This window comes from Ochotona princeps, chromosome 1, assembly GCF_030435755.1.
Source record: "Ochotona princeps isolate mOchPri1 chromosome 1, mOchPri1.hap1, whole genome shotgun sequence".
In the NCBI taxonomy this organism is placed as follows: domain Eukaryota; kingdom Metazoa; phylum Chordata; class Mammalia; order Lagomorpha; family Ochotonidae; genus Ochotona; species Ochotona princeps.
This window is the reverse complement of record NC_080832.1, coordinates 116279804-116300015: the sequence shown is the minus strand read 5'-3', so window position 1 is coordinate 116300015 and position 20212 is coordinate 116279804. Positions and strand designations below refer to the sequence as shown.

The 20212-nt window shown below is 57.0% G+C and overlaps 1 protein-coding gene across 6 annotated transcripts; it reads left to right on the top strand.

Moving 5' to 3' along the window:
• Positions 1–1036: 1036 nt before the first annotated feature.
• On the top strand, positions 1037–17864 carry DDR1 (discoidin domain receptor tyrosine kinase 1). 6 transcript variants are annotated; one of them, XM_058666037.1, is made up of 18 exons: positions 1038–1167; positions 7591–7723; positions 7816–7918; positions 8114–8342; positions 9574–9721; positions 9970–10069; positions 10449–10635; positions 10751–10997; positions 11496–11591; positions 11706–11857; positions 12283–12448; positions 13556–13666; positions 14771–15015; positions 15152–15279; positions 15403–15621; positions 15973–16207; positions 16636–16785; positions 16927–17864. In XM_058666037.1, the coding sequence occupies exons 2-18, from the start codon at positions 7633–7635 to the stop codon at positions 17065–17067; spliced, it is 2748 nt and encodes a 915-aa protein (XP_058522020.1). In that variant the 5' UTR covers positions 1038–1167; positions 7591–7632; the 3' UTR covers positions 17068–17864. The 6 variants fall into 6 exon arrangements, with proteins under 6 accessions (XP_058522030.1, XP_058522020.1, XP_058521992.1 ...); XM_058666009.1 differs by lacking the exon at positions 1038–1167 and adding an exon at positions 2467–2590; XM_058666016.1 differs by lacking the exon at positions 1038–1167 and adding an exon at positions 3322–3346.
• Positions 17865–20212: the final 2348 nt, after the last annotated feature.

Below are 20212 nucleotides of genomic sequence, written 5' to 3'. Positions count from 1 at the left end.
TATTAGTGTCTGACCCTGCTCTCAGCCCTGGCATGGTGAACGCTCAGAGGGCATGGAGCGGATCTCAATCCTACCTGTGTTGTGTGCGGTTTCTGGGGCCAGGGCCCTTCCCTGTGCAAACTCTCCCTAAGGACTGTGAGTGGACTGAATGGGAGACCATGCTGGTGAGACTGGCTGGTTGTTCCCTTCAGTTGGTCCAGCGAGTCACAGAGTCTGTTTCGTGACTTTGGGGCAGGGGAAGGGGCTTTCTCATGATGAGCAGCTGGGAGGAACTCAGCCCAGGACCAGCCCTGAGTGGCAATTCCATAGGTGTAACCTTGTTGTCTCCTGTCTCAGGGAAGGAGGTGAAGTGTGTGTATGTGGGGGACAGGTTTGCCATCCTGGGTTGAGAGGCACTGATGCTATCTGTTCTCTCTCTCTCCCTGCACTCCACTCCACCCCGCAATTCTAATCACCGTATGCTTTGGGGACCACAGTTCCCAGGAGGTGGACTGCAGTGTCTGATGACATTATCTGTATTTGAGATGAGAGCTCAAGGTGTCTTTGAACTTGGGATTTTTGCTTCTTGAGGGCGCTCTTGGGGTTCTCACACTTCCTACTGCTATTGGTGCCCTCAGGCTGCCAGGGCTCCTCCACCAAGCACTTTGGGGATTCCGGATATTGCTGGCAAGCACAGTGCTGGGACAAGGAAGTGAATAGCTAGAGACCCCAAAGGAGGTCTCCGAAGGACCACCGCCATCAGCTCTAAACCTCCTTCTCCCTCCTCCAATCCCCTGCCCCCACCTTGCTCCCGGAATCTTCCCGCTCCGCAGGGCTCCAGGCCCCAGCCAGCGCCTATAGCTTTCAGCCTGCCTTCATTTCCCTTTGTCTGGGGTCTCTTTTGTTTGGGGTCTCCCTTTGGTTCAGTTCGCAATTCTCAGCCTCCCCTCCCATTCTCTCGGCCAGGCAGTTCCCTCCCTCTCTGCGGGGGCCGGGAGGCTCTGTGAGGGGAGCGGGCTGGGTTGCCATGGTCACGTTGAAGCCAGCCGCAGCTGGCCCAGGCAGCTGCTCCAGGCCCCAGGCCGCTCGGACAAAGCCAGGAGGCGGCGGTGGCAGCCCGAGATCTGGAACCCCAAGGGCCTGAGACTGGGGGAACTGGGACCCAGGAGAACCCCAGGCAGGCTGGAGGTGAGAGGGAGAGGGAGGCAGCCAGAGCTGGACTGGGAAAAGCTGGGAGTAGGCACACACGGGGTGCTGGGCCCTCCCCTTGTGGGGAGGGCCTGGGAGGGCCTGGCTGGAGGGTTGAGGGGAGGAGGGGAAGGATGAGGAATCAAGCTGGGGCTTCCCTGTGGTCAGTGTCCTGTGCCTGCAGATGAGCTTGCTTCTGTGTCGGGACCTCCTTCTGGCCACCTATGCCACAGGTGGCATGTCTTTCTCAGCCTCTTTTCATCTCTGCGTTTCAAATCCCAGCTCTTCTGTTCCAATGCCAACTGCTTTCTGCTAACTGCTCTTTGTCCCCGACCCCTGTGTGCCCCTCTCTGAGACCCTCTCTGGCCTTTCTCGCTGAAGTTCTGTCCTTCCACTCATTCCCCCAGCGTCCTCAGTCCCTGAGGCTACCCACAGCCCCTTCCTTCTCCCACAGGGGCCTCAGTCACCCATTCATACTCAGTGGCATCAAGGTATGACTCACTGTCCCGGGAGCCTTGTCCACCCCTCTCTCAGCCCCCACTCTCCTACCAGGGCAGCTCACTCTCCCCAGCTGCTGACCCTGTCTGCCCCCCCTCCAGGCAGCTGCATCTCTTAGAAGGGGCTGTAGCTAGTGTGTGTGCTGGCGGGGGAGGCATCTGGTCCATCCATCCTCCCTCCCCTCTCCCTGCTCCTGCTGGGCGCCCCTGTGTTGGTGGCCCGGTGGTCGGCCAGTCCCAAAGCTGTTCTCCTCTCCTACGTGCCTCTCCTCACATTTTTTCAGCTGTTTCCCCTCCTTTCTTCCCCAGGCAGCCAGAGGCCACCAGCTTGAAGGGGAGGAAGGCCCCAATGGGAGGGCACACATGGAGGAGGGGCTCTTGAGGATGTGGGGGTCTCTGAGGTCGGGAGTGATGTAAGAGGTGAGGCATGGGCACAGGCACTCTGGGTCTTTGGCACTGCTCAGTGGGCCCCTGGGTGGCTGGGATTTCCCTCCCTGGCCTCTGGGACTCTCAGCTCCCGGCCCACATTCCAGCCGGCTCCAGCCCCCTTTCTGTTGTCACTTGACTCCACTGGGCCCCAGCCCTGGATCCCTCCCACTCTCCCAGTTCTGGGCTGGGGTGAGGTGGGCATCACCAACTAGGAATTCTTCCTGGGGGAGTGGGAAGAGGGGACAGAGGCTCCAAGACCCCCTGTGTCTGGTGCCGCCATGCCACCTGGCTTTGGTTGGCACAGGCCTGGGCTGTAGAATGTCCCAGTAGTGTGCAAGGGGCTGCCACCCCGGCTGTCCCAGACCAAGCTTCGGGAAGGAGGAGCTGAGTGGCGGCCCAGGTGAGCCGACTGGGGAAGCCTTGGCCACACCCCCGGGGCTTGGCTCCACCCCAGGCCAGCCTCTTCAGGGCCCAGATTCCGCAGTGGCCGACTCTGGGTAGGTGCTCCGGGACCCCTGAGGCTTTGGTGGGAGGGACTGACGGGCTGGGGCAGTTGGTGGCCGCGTAGTCTGCTGGCAAGTCCCTTGGCAGTCTGAGCGCCTCCGGGTTTGTGAATCTGTGCCCATGCCTGTGCGGGCAAGCTCTTCCTGGTAGTGCCCTTGTGTACTCGGGACTTTTCAGTTTCTTCCTGGGGACCTGTTGCAGCTGCATGCAGGGTGTGTGTTAGTTCCTGTTGAAGTGCAATGGAGCGGGAGACCTTACCGGGACATGGTGATATTGTCCAGGTGGCTGGCAGGTGCGGGAGTGTGGGGAGATGCAGGGCGGAACACCTCCTATCTCAAGCCCACCTCAACACCCGGCCCAGCTGTTCTCTTTTCTTTCCCCCAGACTACCCAGTCCATCCCAACCACAAGCTGCCTGCCTCCCTGGGGGCCTCTTGCTCCCCTTCTTTTCTGGGTGTGTCTGATTTTCACGGTGCCGGCTCGTCCTGCTCTTCTCATCACCCACCCCCCCCCCACCTCTCTGGTTCCTGGATCCATTTCCATCCTTCTCTGCCAGCAGCCAGACTCTCCCTGCCTTCCATCAGGGCCAGAGCTGGCCTGTCCCCAGGGCAGTGCGCTGGGCAGGGAGAGTGTGAGCCCGCTTCCAGGCTCCGGTCTGGGGGAGTGAAGGGGGGCGACCCAGGCTGAGCTATAGCCAAGGGAGGCCAGACTGTTCCAGGAAAAAGAAGGTGTAAGAAGCAGGGCGGACAGGTGAGCCCAGCTCCCTTCCCCCTCCCAGCTCCGGCGGCTGGGCTGGGCGCGGGCCTGTGGGAACCTGCTTCCCTTCGCTCTCCGGCTCTCTCCAGGAACAGGGCCCAGGAGCGGGGGAGCTAGGAGGGGCGCTGTCACCTCGTGGCCTGCCTGTGGGGGGCGGGATCTCGGCTGCGAGGAACGCCCTGGTGGGCTGCGGCTGTTGGCGGGGGCCGACCCGGCGCCTGGCGGCGAGCGCGGCGGGTGGCGGTGGGGATGCTGCGCCAGGGCGGGCACTGCGGGCAGGCCGGGGTGGACCTGGGGGAGGCGCGCGCGGGCGCGCGGGCGCGTGGGAGCTGCGGGGCGGCGCGGGCGGGCGCGAACGCGCGGCGGCGCGGGGGCCGAGGGGAGGGAGCGTCGGCTGCGGCGAGGGGGAGGCGGCGCCTGAGCCCGGGCCGCCCCAGCGCTGGCTCCTCTCCCCGGAACAGGCCCCCGACAGCTGCTCGCGGGAGCCGCCTCCCGACACCCGAGCCCCGCCGGCGCCGCCTGCTCGCGGCTCCTGGCTCCCTCCGCCTCCCCCTCCCCTCGCCCCGCCGCCGCCGCGGAGGCCCTAGTGCGGGGATCGCGCGCCTGGGTCTGCCAGGAAGATCGGTGAAAGGTAGGGAGCTAGCGAGAGGACCCTGGGGTTAGGGGTAGGGAGTGAGGGGGAGACAGGACGCCCGGGCTGGGCTGCAAGCTCCTCCAAGTCTGTTGACTGCAAATGGCGAGGGCGCGCCCCCATTTCCGAGAAACAGTACAGTCTTGTGGGGAGGAAAGACCCCCCACCCCCTTTTTCTCGGAGTGAAGCAACTGAAGCCCAGGGGACAGGTGCTCCTGTGAAAGCCGTGTCTGCATGGGCCAGTCCCTGGGGACATCAATTAATTGTGATCACCCCCTCCCCAGCCAACACCCAGCTGGACACGCTGGCCGCAGCCCAGAAGACTGAGGGTTCCACATCAGATCTACCAGCCCCTTAGCCCCTCTGGGTGGTCTGTGGATTCTTCCCTGAGTTTATGTCACTGCCCAGTGAGCGCCTTCCTCCGCCTTCCCCCAAGTCCCCAGCCGCCAGCCCTGAGGTCCCCCTCTGGCTGGACATTCCTTCCCGGAACCTCGTCCCCACCCCCACGGCCGGTGGATGGCTGGTGCTGGGACCCACTGTGGCCAGGAGATGTAGATATATTTCGAACTGAGCCTGCCCAGGAGGCAGGTGAAGGTGGAGAAATGGACCTTGTCTTTACTGCTGTTCCTCCCACCCAGATTCCACCTGTTCCACATCCCCTTGACTACCATGGGCCTTGGGTTCCACTTTTTGGGGTGTGCTGTGCACGAGGGCCTGTGCTTGTATCCCACTGTGTCCGGCTCACAGAGCACGTGGTGTCTGTCATTTCATGTCGCAAGTGTCTGAAGGTGTCTATTCACTAAGTGATGAGGTTGGACTTTGGATGACGCGGAGGTGTGGGTGGGGTGCGGTGTGCCCCAGCGTTTGTGTTTGTCCTGGCTCTGGAAGTCCATGAGACACCCAGAGGTATGTGTGCGTGCTTAGCCCCAGTGTTTACAGATGGCTTTGTTGTTTCATGTTTGATGGTGCATGTGTGCACGTGTGTGCACAGATGTACCAAGCTGTGTAAGTGTTGTTATCTGGAGTGGGAGACAGGGATTGGGAGAAGCGAGGAGCGAAGGGGCTGAAGTGGGGTGTCCTGGCCCCAGGCCCTGTTGGCGGGAAAGGGGCAGGACGGGCAAGTCTGGTGGGCCTGGCTCTGTGTGTGAGGCAGTGGGGTTAGAGCTGGGGGGTTGGGGCCGTTGGCAGAGTCACTGGGCTGTTCCAGGTCTCTCTGCTTGGCTCAGCGCCCTGTTTCGGAGCCTGTTCTATTTACCTCCTGCTTTGTGTTTCCCCTCGAGGCTCCCCCTGCTGCCTCTCTTCTGCCCGGCTTTGTATCTCAGCCCGGGGCTTCTCCCTGCTCTGTCTGGCTCCAGTGACTCATTTGGGAGAGGCATGAAGGTTACTCAGGGGAACAAGGGCCCGCTGTTCCTGAGGGAGGTGAGGGTTCAGGGTAGCACCCAGGGACTGCCTGTCTCCTGGGACTCCCAGCAGTGGCCCACCCCTCCGCGCCCCATGGCCTGGACCTCCATTGAACAAAGGTGTGCTGCTTTCCGATTCTAGCCTCTTTTCATAATTAGGGGCCCCCACAACTCACTCATCCCCCTCAGCTGCTGCTTCTGAGCCCTGGGGTCTCAGCTGCCTCTTACATTCCAGCCATAGAGCATTGTGGGAGCAGCTGGAGGAGGACAAAGGGATGGGGGAGTATCCCCCCCAACTCCTACCTCCTGGGGTGACCTGGCTTCCCCCTTAGACCCGCCCCCATCTCCAAGGCAACTCAGTCTTCTCTCCAGCCCTGATCTCCCTTCAGAAGCAGACACTCAGAAAGTGAGCTGGTGCAGGGGGCAGGAGGGACAGGCATGTTGGGGGTCTGGAAGGGCAGAGCAGGGGCAGCTGGGGATGCTTTGGAAGATGCGAGGCTAGGGTGACCCTGGGCTGTGGGAGAAAGTGGCTGGGTTCTCTCCAGAGTCCATGACCCGGAGCAGGTGTTTGGGACCAGCTCAGGTTAGGTAGGACAACATTTCCTGCAGCCTGGGTTTATGAGGTGACAGTTGATAGTGGTTTCAGGTGGGATCTGGCTACTTGCTACCTGGGAGGGGATGGAGTTGACATTCTCAAACTTTTCTGGGCACAGATCACCTCTGGCTGTGTTATGGTGCAGATTGCCATGCTACAGGACTGCGGGTGGGGCGGGGTGGCTGCTGGCACTCTGGGCCAACACAGCCACAGATAACAGAAGAGATTAGAAGGCCCTGGGGTCCCCTACTTCTTTTAGAATTCCAGGCTTCTAGATGGGAGGCACCAGGGTGAACTGATCCAGGTGTTTCTGATGTTTAAGTCTATCATATTCTCAATTAGTAATTGTCTAACCTTTTTGGAGACACACCTTTATTTTTAAAAAATGAGACAATTTTATATTTTGTGTATCATGTGATTTTACACAAAGGCTTGATAGCTACCATATATTATATATTTTAGAAAAATAGTACCACCAGCCTGTCTTGCTTTTTTGTGTTTGCCTTCCCTTCTTTGGCCTCATCCTTGGTAATTTATGTCATATTCTGTTACGTATTTTCTCTTTCTCAATACATGTACAAGTACCCATACAAACACTGGGATTTGTTTCTTTTGTTTTCAAACAGTGGGGGTCATTTTTCAAGTTTCTGTATCTTGCTTTTTCACATCCAGCAGCTGCATAAAGAAATCACACATGCTGGAGAAGTGTTTGCTATTTTGTTGCTTCTCATAGACACGTGGTAGTCTGTGAACCTTCACCTCCCCTCTGCTCCCCGCCTGGCTGGGCCTCTCTGGGCATCCACAAGCTTTGTGACCCAGAATGTGGGTCCTTACACACAGTGCCACAATGGACATCTCTGTGCTGTTCCTTCTGTGGCTCCTCCTACTCCCTTTGGTCACATCTTGGTGGGTGAGGGGGATGCAGGGTGCCGAGGGTGCGCCTTTTTAATCAGGAAAGACTTTACCAGATTTGCCTTCCAAATAGCTCACAACACAACCCCTTTTGTCATTCTCCACCCTGTATAAGATACTACAGCTTTAAAAACAGTCTGATGTGTATTTACTTGATCCTACTGAATTTGACTATTAAAAAAAAAAAAGACTTGTTGAAATTTTGGATTTATTTGTCTCTGTTTAGATTCTTTGGGCTATTTGTCTGATGGGTTGTTGATATTTCTTTCCTTGTTGATTTGTAAGAGTCCTTAGTTTGTTCTTAATATCACTCTGTTTTCTGTCATATGTATCGCAAGCATTTTGTGCAGACCTGTTGGTGATGTAAAGCCATTGTGTGGGGCTGTTCTACCCTCTCTTGGTCCAGGGGTGGAGGAGGAGTGGGCTTTATTAGATAACTGATCACTGCTGTGTTAAGAGTGGACAGCAGCACTATCTACTTTGCAGAGTAACTGAGAATAAAGTTATGGATTCTGTTGAAGGGCCCGCCCTTGTATCTGACATATAGGAAGCTTCCTAAAAATATTGCTGCTGCTTCTGCTGCTGCTACATAGTGACTGTGCTGTCACTCACTGCTCTTGCTCCCAGGGTAGCCTGTCCAGTCTCTGCTGTGGGCTGTGAGTCAGCCCGTTTAACCTACTGTCCACTTTGTGCCCTGCAGAAATGCTGCCCCCACCGCCTTAAGCCTGTGGGATCTGGAACTATGGGGCCGGGGGCCCTGTCGTGTCTCCTGCTGCTGTTGCTCTTGGTGATGACTGGAGATGCTTCTGACATGAAAGGACACTTTGACCCTGGTGAGGAGGCTGCACCCTGGGTCCCTAAGGGATGCACCTTGGGAACCAGAGGTCTGGGGGCCCTGACTTATTGCACGCCCTTTCTTCATCAGCCAAGTGCCGCTATGCCCTGGGCATGCAGGACCGGACCATCCCAGACAGCGACATCTCTGTTTCCAGTTCCTGGTCAGACTCCACTGCTGCCCGCCACAGCAGGTACCTACCTGGCACATGTGGGTCTGCCCGAGGGGATGCCCCTAACTGTCCTTTCAGCTCCTCTGCCCAAGACAAGAGGCTTTTGGGAGGGCTCATGTCACTGAACCCCCTGCAGTCCATGGCAGATATGGGGGGACTAAATACGAGATGCAGAGGTGGGGCTAGCTGTTGCCATTCCCTCCTTCCTTCTCACAGGCTGGAGAGCAGCGACGGGGACGGGGCCTGGTGCCCTGCGGGGCCCGTGTTTCCCAAAGAGGAGGAGTATCTGCAGGTGGATCTCCGACGGCTGCACCTGGTGGCTCTGGTGGGCACCCAGGGGCGCCACGCTGGGGGCCTGGGCAAGGAGTTCTCCCGTAGCTACAGGCTACGTTACTCCCGGGATGGCCACCGCTGGATGGACTGGAAGGACCGTTGGGGCCAGGAGGTGAGGCTGGCGAGGGTAGCATGCCAGGAACTCTGTCCCAGCTACAACTGAGACACCACCTTCATACCTGTACATGTCTTCCCCAGCCCAAGTCGCTCCGCTGAAGTCTGCCCCGTGTCACAGGCCCGACTGCCTTCTGCACCTGTCCATTGGGATGGCTCATGGGGTGGCTTACATACTTGCCAGGAGCTTCCCTGACTTCCTCAACTTCATTCCCATTTCCCATACTTGCCCCTCCCTTAGCCTTCCCCAGCTTAGGAGATGCCTCTCTACTGTCCGGTGGCTTTGGCCTAGAGCTCAGATGACACCACTGGTTCCTCTTTCTCTCTCACCTTCTCCTTCCCAGTGCACTAGCATGTTCTCACTTCTGTGCTGTTCCCCGAGTTCTTTCACTTGTGCCCTGGCACCTTACCTACCGCCTCGCCACCCCAGGCCCTGGACCTACGATCTGTTGAGATGAGTGCATGGGCTTCCAAACCTGCTGCCTGCTGCGGCCTCAGACTGTGTCTGTGTAAATCAGATGGGTCACACCCAGGTCACAGGCCCCACCTGCTCCTCAGCTGGGGGCAGAATGCCTGGTGTAAGTGGCCCTACTTACACTTTCCACTCTTGTTCCACCTTGCACTGTCTTGCTGGCTGTTCCTGGAATAAGCCAGGACTCATTGCCACCCGTCACGGCACGTCACTGGCTGTGCTCTGGCCAAGGATGCAACTCCCCCTGGCTCCACTTGCTTTCCCTCTGCCATATCGCTTTCCTGGAGAACCTTGTCTGACTACTGTGCCTCACTGCTCTATTCTACTTCCTGCCTCTGCCCTTCAGAGCTCTTTGTGCTCCTGTACTCCCAGTCCTGCCAGGGCAGTGGCTGGGCTCACCTCTTAGAGCATGGCTTGCATGGAGTGGGCCCCAAGCCAACTGCTGCTGAATGAATGCAGGAAAGTGGAGCCACTTGGAGCCAGGGTTGGGTGAGGGGAGAGTGCAGGACTAGGCAGCACTGGGTGGAATGTGTGGCTTGGACGGAAGCAGGTGAACAGATGGGGAGCTGAGCCTGCAGTTTGAGGACAGGTGGTCAGGGCTGAAATAAGATGCCTAGCAGCCCTCATTTTCCAAATGTCCGGCTGTACCGACATGACTGTGCCACCCTTCACGGGTCTCTTGGCCGCCAGCGGGAGCTAGCTGTTGGCTGAGAGGTTAAATGTGACCTTGACCTGGAGCCCATCTAACTCCCACTAGGTGATCTCAGGCAATGAGGATCCTGGTGGGGTGGTGCTGAAGGACCTTGGGCCCCCCATGGTGGCCCGGCTGGTTCGCTTCTACCCACGGGCTGACCGGGTCATGAGCGTCTGTCTGCGGGTGGAACTCTATGGCTGCCTTTGGAGGGGTGAGTAGTCAGCCTCCCTCCCCTGAGAATCCAGTTCCCTCCCTTAGGACTGGGGCAGGGGATGCAAAGCTGGGCATCCTGTCACTCTTCTCCCTGTTGGGAAGAACATAGCTGCTGCTCTGGTGGGGAGGGCACTGGACCACATTGCTCCTTCCATACCAATGAGGGGAGAGATTTGAGGAAGGGGCCTGGGACCCTTGCAGCAGCTTTGTGTCTCTGACACTGCCCTACTTTTTCCCCTGTCCTAGAGGGCCTCCTGTCTTACACAGCCCCTGTGGGGCAGACCATGTACCTCTCTGAGGCAGTACACCTCAATGACTCCACCTACGATGGCTACACTGTTAGCGGGTGAGAAGACATGGGGTCTGGCCTGGGAGGGTGAGAACTGGGGAGAGGGATGGTCAGCCGGGGTTCAGCGGGTCAGGGATGGAGGGGAGCAGGATGACCATCGATGCTGTGTGTGGACTAGAAAGAGGAACCCCTTTCCTGAGACTTCTGGTGAGAACCATCATGGTGCATAGCTTGGAAACTGGATGGCTCAGCCGAGGGGTGGTGCCTGTGTATGGCTGGAACCCATGACTCAAGGGCTGGGTAGCTGCACAGACTTGGGGCAGGAAGGGGATGACAGGATGGGGGCCAGTCCTGCTGGGACATGGCAGGGACAGGGAAAGAGTACCTGGTTAGTTTGAAGCCCCTTCCCTCCCAACCTTGGTGCCCCACCCTTCAGTCTGCAGTATGGTGGCCTGGGCCAGCTGGCTGATGGTGTGGTAGGACTGGATGACTTCAGGCAGAGCCAGGAGCTGCGGGTGTGGCCAGGCTACGACTATGTGGGATGGAGCAATCACAGCTTTCCCAGCGGCTATGTGGAGATGGAGTTTGAGTTTGACCGGCTGAGGGCTTTCCAGGCCATGCAGGTGAGGGGCTCTGAAGCCAGGGAGGGGGCTGCGGGGCTACCAGGCTGTAGGGAAGGTGTGTGGCCCTGGGGCTCTTCTGCCCTTGACCCCCTCAACCCTCATCCCTTCTTGCCAGGTCCACTGCAACAATATGCACACGCTGGGAGCCCGTCTGCCTGCCGGGGTGGAATGTCGCTTTCGGCGAGGCCCTGCCATGGCCTGGGAAGGGGAGCCGGTGCGCCAGGTCCTGGGTGGCAGCCTCGGGGACCCCAGAGCCCGGGCTGTGTCTGTGCCCCTGGGTGGTCGTGTGGGGCGCTTTCTGCAGTGCCGTTTCCTCTTTGGGGGGCCGTGGTTACTCTTCAGTGAAATCTCCTTCATCTCTGGTAAGCCCCTGGATTCCTGGTGACTGGGTTCCTGGCCCTGCCGTGACCCCCGCTCCCCATAGTCCCCTTTCCTGCCATCTCACCTGCTGTTCACCCATGGGACTTCTCTCTCAACCAGGGGTGCCAGAGTCCAGGAGCTCCCATCTACCCCTCCACCCCTTTGTCTCCAACAATGAGCAGCATGACAGTACCTGCTTGTTGTTGAGAAAGAGGTAGCTGCTTCTAGAAGCTTCCTGATACCCAGGACCTTTGCCCTGGGCATCCCTCCTCCTCCCTAGAATTCAGCAAGGGTAGAGTTAGTGTCCTTGCAGTCAGAGCCTCCAAGGACCCTACCCCACAGGCACTGGGACGGTTGGATTCTGGCCTGCTCAGCAGCTAGTCCAGGCTGAGCTTATGTGTCCCTGAGGGTCACTCTGAGTCTGTTTCCCTGCCTCCTGGATCCCCTCCTCTGACACCCTCTCCTTTTTCCTCTCTTCTCTCCTTCTCCTGCTCTGACAGATGTGGTGAATGACTCCTCCCAGGCTCTGGGAGGCACCTTCCCGCCTGCTCCCTGGTGGCCCCCGGGCCCGCCTCCCACTAACTTCAGCAGCTTGGGTGAGCACCCTGGGCCGGACCAGGTGGTGGGTGGGCAGACCTTGGGCATTGCTTCTTCCTGGGCCTGCCCTCACCTCCTCGTGGTGCTGGTGCTGACCCTTCTGCCCTTGCCAGAACTGGAGCCTCGAGGCCAGCAGCCGGTGGCCAAGGCGGAGGGGAGCCCGACGGCCATCCTCATCGGCTGCCTGGTGGCCATCATCCTGCTGCTGCTGCTCATCATTGCCCTGATGCTTTGGAGGCTGCACTGGCGCCGGCTCCTGGGCAAGGTGAGTGGGGCTCCTGGGCGGGGTAGGAGGGGCTCCTGGGCAAGGTGAGTGGGGCTCCTGGGCAGGGTAGGAGGAGCTCCTGAGCAAGGCAGGCAGGGCCCACAGGGCATTTCCTCCCAGGAGGGCACCTGGGCTGGCCCATGGGGCAATCACCAGGTGGTGGGGCCTGCCAGGGTGTGGGGCTGCAATCACTGGAACCCAGGAGGAGGGAGTGTGGAAAGGCATATGGAAGGCCTGTGTCTTCTGAGTTCAGTGCTGCGGTGGCTGATGTTTATGGGCTGATCAGATGCGGGCTGGAATTCCATTGTGAGGCATTGGGGAATCATTTGAATGCTCCAGAGCTTCAGTCCCCTTCCCTGTGAAATAGAACCTGTAGTAGCTACAGTTGTGCTGGGCAGTTAACATGGCACATTCTTCATAACCAGGCTGAGCGTCGGGTCTTAGAAGAGGAGCTGACAGTTCATCTGTCTGTCCCGGGTGACACCATCCTTATCAACAACCGCCCAGGGCCTCGAGAGCCGCCCCCTTACCAGGAGCCCCGGCCTCGGGGGAACCCACCTCACTCTGCTCCCTGTGTGCCCAATGGCTCTGGTAAGACCTGTCTTGTTCCAGTGCCACCTCTGTCATCCCCTTCTCCCCATTCTCTTCTCTTCATGTCTTCTGAAGTTTTAGCTCCTTTTTCTTATTTCTGTGACCTAGGTCATCTTCCTTGTCACTCCTTATAGTTGCTCCAAGATTAGCCCATGTGTCCCCCACAATGCCCAGTGGTCTCATCTGTCTCGCACACATTTCTCTGGTATATCCACTTGTTGTGTCTTCTTGGGCCCTCTTCTTTCTGCTAGACTAGCTGTATTTATTCTGTCCATTCTATCCATTTTCCAACTCCCATCCATCAATACTCATATATCCATTTGTTCATCCATTTGTCCTCTACCATGCATCCATTTCATATATACATTTTTTTTTTAAGATTTATTCATTTTATTACAGCCAGATATACACAGAGGAGGAGAGACAGAGAGGAAGATCTTCCGTCCGATGTTTCACTCCCCAAGTGAGCCGCAACGGCCGGTGTGCGCCGATCCAATGCCGGGAACCTGGAACCTCATCCGGGTCTCCCACGCGGGTGCAGTGTCCCAAAGCATTGGGCCGTCCTCAACTGCTTTCCCAGGCCACAAGCAGGGAGCTGGATGGGAAGTGGAGCTGCCGGGATTAGAACCGGCGCCCATATGGGATCCCGGGGCTTTCAAGGCGAGGACTTTAGCCGCTAGACCACGCCGCCGGGCCCCATATATACATTTATATCTACTTATATCCATTTGTCCATCCTCCTCATCCATCCGTCCTCCACGATCCATCCAACTATATTCATATATCCATATGTCCATGCATCCAGTCATCTAGCCATCATCCACTTACCTTTCATTCATCCATCCACACCATCTTTTCATTCTACCATCTATTCATTACTATTCATTCAAATCTATATCAATCCATCATCCATCCATCATCCATTGATTTGTTCATCAACCTCTGTTTCCACTGGTTATTTATCCAGCTACCCAACACCCTGCAGGTTCTCTGTCTCGTGGGACATCCATTCCATCAACCCCAGTCTTGCCCTCTCCCATGTCTTCCTGTCTGTCTAACCTTGAGTCTCATCCCTTCCCGGTGTCTCCCCCCTCCTTCTCCCGACAGCGTTGCTGCTCTCCAATCCAGCCTACCGCCTCCTTCTGGCCACTTACGCCCGTCCCCCTCGAGGCCCGGGCCCCCCCACACCCGCCTGGGCCAAACCCACCAACACCCAGGGTAAGCCCCTCTGCCCATGGGCTCTGCCAAGGCTCCCCATACCTCTACTGGGGCAGGGAAAAGCCCTCACACCTTGCACTGCCTCCCGTCTCTACTGTGGCCTCTTCTGCTCTCCTGAGCTCCTGGGCAGGAAGCTTGCACACCCTTAGCTCTCTTCTGCTGCTTCACGCTCCCACTGAAGGCCTTTCCTCGAGCTGAGGAGTAGAACGCTTGCCGGTCTCGGCTCTCTCCCCTCCTCCTCTCCCTGCTCTGCTCTGCAGCTCTCCTGAGCTAGGGAGAAGGTGTCTACAGTGGCCCCAGGCTCTCTCATAACCCTCCCCCTTTACTCTCCCCTCTCTCTAGAGCTGCGAGGAGGAGGGCCTCCCACCCTGGGCGCTTGCCCTCTCCCCCCATGTGTCCTGTCTCTGCAGTTCCAGAGGTGAAGGCTCAGCCCCCTCCCTTCTGTCCGCCCCTCCTCTGCTCAGTGTTGCCTTCTCATTGTGGCCCCTTCCCCCGGGATGAAGAGGGGATGCTCTACTCTACCTCCTGTCTGTAGACAGCTTGTGGTGGGGCCATGAGCCACTGTTCCCCTCCCTCTCTGTGTGCCATGTCTCTGCTTGTCTTTGAGCTTGGTGTGTGGGGTTGGGAGGTTTTGGACAGAAAGAACCAGAATGCAAGGGGAGAGAGGTGAGAGGAGCTAAGTGAGGAGGAAGGGCTGGGGGTAAGCAGGACAAAGGATTGGAAGGAGGGTGGCCGGGTGGCTGGTGGCTGTATTCTTCCATGGTGGGTGGTGGAGTTCTTCTTCCGGCCAGATCTGTCCCCTGGTCTCCCTGGCTGTGACAGGGGAGTGCCAATGAGTACAACTTTATGAAAATGTTTGTTGGACCATGTCCATTGCTGTAATGGCTGCCTCCAGCCTAGCTAAATCACTGCACGCCAGGACTTTCTCTGGCTGGAGGCTGTTGGGAGAGCTGTCAGGAAAGAGGCAGGTAGAGCCAGCTTCTCACCCAACTGGGAGTCCTAGAGGGTGGGGGTGGGGGGTCTCCAGGAGCCTAGGGTTGAAGAACTGGCCTCATGAGATGTTTCTGATGCCCTGTACTGTCTTCTTTTCCCTCACCCTTGCAGCCTGCACTGGCCACTACATGGAGCCCGAGAAGCCGGGCACCCCGCTTCTGCCCCCGCCTCCCCAGAACAGTGTCCCCCATTATGCCGAGGCTGACATTGTTACCCTGCAGGGTGTCACTGGGGGTAACACTTATGCTGTGCCTGCGCTGCCCCCAGGGGCAGTTGGAGATGGACCCCCCAGAGTGGATTTTCCTCGGTCACGGCTCCGCTTCAAGGAGAAGCTTGGCGAGGGCCAATTTGGGGAGGTAAGAAGGATGTCTGCCCAGCCCGCCACAGCATCTGCTCTGACCACGGGCTCTGAGCTGGTACCTGCATGGCCCTCTCAGCCACGTTACGCCTTGAGAACCTGCGGTCTGCTAGCAAGTGGCCTTCTTCCCTCAGGTGCACCTCTGTGAGGTTGAAAACCCCCAAGACCTGGTCAGTCTCGATTTCCCCCTTCATGTGCGCAAGGGACACCCCTTGCTGGTGGCTGTCAAGATCCTGCGGCCAGATGCCACCAAGAATGCCAGGTGAGGACCCGGGTGGGGGCCAGCAGTTGGGGTGGTGTCAATGCTTGTGTGCTGGGCCTAAGGCAATGGAGGCTGGTGAGCAGGAGGAAAGTGCAGGCGCCCACCTCCTCCCTGCTTCTCCAGGAACGACTTCCTGAAGGAGGTGAAGATCATGTCCCGGCTCAAAGACCCAAACATCATCCGGCTGTTGGGCGTGTGTGTGCAGGATGACCCACTGTGCATGATCACAGACTACATGGAGAATGGAGACCTGAACCAGTTCCTCAGTGCCCACCAGCTGGAGGACAAAGCGGCTGAGGGAGCCCCTGGTAGTGGGGAGGCCGCTGCTGGGCCCACCATCAGGTACCTGGTCTCCTGGCAGGACCTACCCTGAGACCTCCTCGCCCCTCACCCAACCTGGGGAGAGAGGGGACCACAGGGCGGGAGGTAGGCAGAAGCTTCAGAGAGGAAGGTGCAGCTGCAGGGTTGCATGAGGAGCTGATGCCCCCTCACGCCAGGATCCAGAATGACAGAGCATAAAGTTTGAGCTTCTAAGGGGTGGAGATGAGAGCCCACACTGGCACCTACAAGCAGGAGTGACCATGTCTGGGGAGCAAGCTTGCCCTCCTCTCCTGGACAGATATCTGTGCAACAGGGACAAGCCTGAGGCTGTTCTCAAGTGACCCAGTGTCCTGCCTCGGCTCCCTTACTCAGCTACCCAATGCTGCTGCATGTAGCAGCCCAGATCGCCTCTGGCATGCGTTACCTGGCCACACTCAACTTCGTGCATCGTGACCTGGCCACACGGAACTGCCTGGTTGGGGAAAATTTCACCATCAAAATCGCCGACTTTGGCATGAGCCGGAACCTCTACGCCGGGGACTATTACCGCGTGCAGGGCCGGGCAGTGCTGCCCATCCGGTGGATGGCCTGGGAGTGCATCCTCATGGTGAGCAGCCGGCAGAGGGAGGAGAGGTGGGGCGTGGCCATACCCAGCTCTGTGGTCTCCTTGGGTCACTTGCCTGCTCTGGGCTGTGCTTTCTCCTGGCTTGGGACTGGAGCAAACAGGACCCTGGCAGGTGAGGGGAAGAGGGAAAGGAGCCGAGAATGGATGTGGGGCACAGAGTCAGGGTGGCAGAGAGATGAGGGCGAGAGGAAGCTGTGGATAGAAGGGGTCAAATGGGGAGATAGAGCTAGAACCAGAAATGGGAAGGACAAATAGGAGAAGGATGTGGGCCAGGACCTGGAGAATGCACCAGGGCATGGCGAAGGAAGGCAGATGGCCCTGGAGGGGCAGTGCAGGATTGCGGAGAGATGGGTGGTGTCACATGGGGCCGGGATTTCTCCACAGCTGATGTCCCCTTTTCCCTGTACCAGGGCAAGTTCACGACGGCGAGTGACGTGTGGGCCTTTGGGGTGACACTGTGGGAGGTGCTGATGCTCTGCAGGGCCCAGCCCTTCGGGCAGCTCACCGATGAGCAAGTCATCGAGAACGCAGGAGAGTTCTTCCGGGACCAGGGCCGGCAGGTTGGAGCATTACAGAATGTGGTGGGATGGGCAGAGGATCTGTGGTGGAGGGGAGGGGAATATGCAGAGCAGGTCTATCTGTCTATCCTGAAACTAAAGCATGTTTACCGCCCGCCCCTCCTTGGTGCTGCCACCATGCAGGTGTACCTGGCCCGGCCGCCAGCCTGCCCGCAGAGCCTGTACGAGCTGATGCTTCGGTGCTGGAGCCGGGAGCCTGAGCAGCGGCCGCCCTTCTCCCAGCTGCATCGCTTTCTGGCAGAGGATGCGCTCAACACGGCGTGAACTGCAGTGCCCAGTTGCCCCCTCCTTCGGGGAGCCATCCAGGGAAGCCAGCAATGTTAGAGCCAGAGGAGCCAATGGCACCCACCCTCACCCTCAGCCGCTCATCACCTCTGAGAGGCGATGTGACTGCAGGTGGGCCCCTCCTTGTGGCTACCCGATGGCTTCTGTCGCCCACCTAGCTGGCTCTGTGGATGGGATTCTTTCTGACCACTTCCAGCCATGCCTGGGGGAAGGGTGGGGGCAGATGTAGGGCAGACACTGGACATGGCCTTCGGAGCACCTGGGCCCCACTGGACAACACTGGTGCTGGGGGGAGGCTGTGCCCCCTGGCTTCTCTCTCTTCCTGTCACACACTGGACCCCACTGGCTGAGAATTCGGGGAGATGGTGAGGAGGACAAGAAGGGGAAACAGATACTCCCTTGAGCCCCATCCTGGAATTGTCCTCAGCTTTGACTTGTCCTCCAGCACCCCCTGCAACACTGGAACATGGGGGTAGCCCCTGCCCTGACCCTCCGTCACCCCCACTTCCCACCCGCCATGTTGTAGCTAGAACTTCCCTAAGTCTATACGTTTCTGTGGAGTAAATATTGGGATTAGGGGGAACAGGGAAGCAATGGCCTGTGGCCTTGGGGTTGGACATCTCTCTTGTAGTTGCCACATTGGTTTTTCTATAATCACTTGGGGTTTGTACATTTTGTGGGGAGAGACAGATTTTTACACTAATATATGAACCTAGCTTGAGGCAGTTGTAATCTCCTGCACTAGGCAGGCAATAATAAAGGTTGAGTTTTCCACAGCTCTGCCTGGGTTTCTTGGAGCTTTGGTAAAATCTCTCTCCTGCCTTTTGCTCCCATACCCTTTCTTCCTTTTCTTCTTTTTACCTTTCCCTCCTGGTCCCATTTCATATCACCTCTTTTGCCCAACACAGGGGTCTGTTTCTACATAAATTTTACAGGCTTGTTAAAAACACACACACACACACACACACACACACACACACACGCCACATTTTTTTTAAAAAAAGGATTTGTTTATTTTTATGGGAAGGACAGATTTACACAGAGAAGCAGAGACAGACAGAAAGATCTTCCATTCCATTATTCACTTCCCAAATGGCTGTAACAGCTGGAGCTGAGCTGATCCAAAGCCAGGATCCAAGATCTTCCAGGTCTTCCTAGTGGATACAGTGTCCCAAGGCTTTGGGTTATCCTTTGCTACTTTCCCAGTCCATAAACAAGGAGCTGAATGGGAAGTGCAGCAACCGTGACATGAACCGGCATCCATATGGGGTCCTGGTGCTTGCAAGATGAGGATTTAGCTACTGAGCCCCAATCTTTTTAAGCTTACCAAGCTGGTAAGGAATTATGGTAGAGTAATATACTTCCTTTTTTAATATATTTGACAAGATCTTATAACAAGATCTTTGCCAAATGGTGGTGACCGTGAATGGTATTCTGAGGTTTCTACAAAGACAGTAACTTGTAAAAATGGCTATAGCATTTATTAATGACAAGTTACAGGTACCATTAGATATAGTTGAAGGAAATGCTAACTTTCAGTTAGAGGTTAGTAAAAATAGGTATGTAGAGGCCAGGTGGAAAATTCCTGGATTAGAATAATTAAGTGTGCAGGGGACCCAGGAGGCGTGAGTGGCCTGGCTGGAGCCAGAACCAAGAGTCTGAATTATCCCTGAGACTTGGAGGGAAGAGCTGCAACCTCCATGAGAGGCCTCCACAAAGAGCTCAGGTGAGCTGGGAAATGCAAGCACTGGTCAAGCAGAGCTGTCTTGCCAGCAATTTACGTGAAAACTGCTGCGTTTTGATTGATGACAGTCACAGCTGAGCAAGAGGATAACAACAAAGCTGATTTAATATGAGGCTGAGGTTAAAGGCCCTCCGGATCCAGGCCCTGCTAAAACAGTCACAAGTCAGACCACTGTGTGCTGTGGGCAGGCGGACAGGTTAGAGTTCAGAGGCCAGAACCAATGGTGAGCAATGAGGACACTGAATGAGCCTATACCTCCCGAAGCCTGGAGCCCACACTCTCCCTTAAGCTCCAGACCTGTGTAACCACCAGAGGCTCACTTGAACTTCAGTCTAATCTACTCAGCTGCACAAGCTGTCACCCTGACATCCTCCTCCAAACAAATCCAACCAGAACAAGCCCTGTTGATTTTGCTCCCAGCTCTCCCTGCAGCTTGCCTCTCTCCAGGCCCTCTTGGCATACTGCCTCCATCTTGTCTGGAACAATGCAGTAGTTTTATTTTTAAGAGCAACATATGCATGTGGCAGGGATTGGGGAGAGATCTTCCATCTGTTGGTTCACTCCCAAAATGTCTGCAACAGTTGTGGCTGGTCCATGCAGAAGCCAAGAGACCAGAAACCCATCTGGGTTTCCTCTGTGGCTTGAAGGAACCCAAAGACTTGAGCCTTCCTCTGCTGTCTCCTAGAATACCTGTTAGCAGGAAGCTGGATCCAGGGTCATGTGTGTGTGTGTCTCAAGCCTCTACATTCAGAAGCTGCACCTTAGCTGCTATGCCATAACATCAGCTCCCACAGTGATTTATTTTAATTTTATTTTTATTGGGAAGGCAGATACACAGAGGAGGAGAGACAGAAATATCATTTGCTAGTTTATTCACTCCCCAAGTGTCTGCAATGGCTGGAGCTGACCAATCTGAAGCCAGGAACTTCTTCCGGGTCTCCCACATGGGTGCAGGGTCCCAAAGCACTGGGCCGTCCTCGACTGCTTTCCCAGGCCACAAGCAGGGAACTGGATGGGAAGTGGAGCTGCTGGGACTAGAACCAGCGCCGATATGGGATCCCGGCGCGTTCAAGGCGAGGACTTTTGCCACTAGGCCACACTGCCGGGCCCCCCACAGTGATTTTTTTAAATGTGGGGCCCAATACGATGGCTCAATTAATTCTTTTCCTTCAAGCACTAGGATCCCATATGGGTACTGGTTTGTGTCCCAGCTGTTCCACTTCCCATCCAGATCCCTGCTTGTGGCCTGGAAAGGCAGCAGAGGATGGCTCATGTTCATGGGACCCTGTAATCCATGTGGGAGACCCAGGGAGGTTCCTGGCTTTGGATTGGCTCAGTTCTGGCCCATGTGGCCACTTGGGGAATGAACCATGGGGATGG

Bases quoted from the DNA above. Each gene is read 5' to 3' on its own strand.
- DDR1 (XM_058666037.1), top strand. From the start codon at position 7,633: ATGGGGCCGGGGGCCCTGTCGTGTCTCCTGCTGCTGTTGCTCTTGGTG. The intron at 8,343-9,573 runs GTGAGGCTGGCG...AACTCCCACTAG, and splicing joins AGGACCGTTGGGGCCAGGAG to GTGATCTCAGGCAATGAGGA. The intron at 12,449-13,555 runs GTAAGACCTGTC...TTCTCCCGACAG, and splicing joins CTGTGTGCCCAATGGCTCTG to CGTTGCTGCTCTCCAATCCA.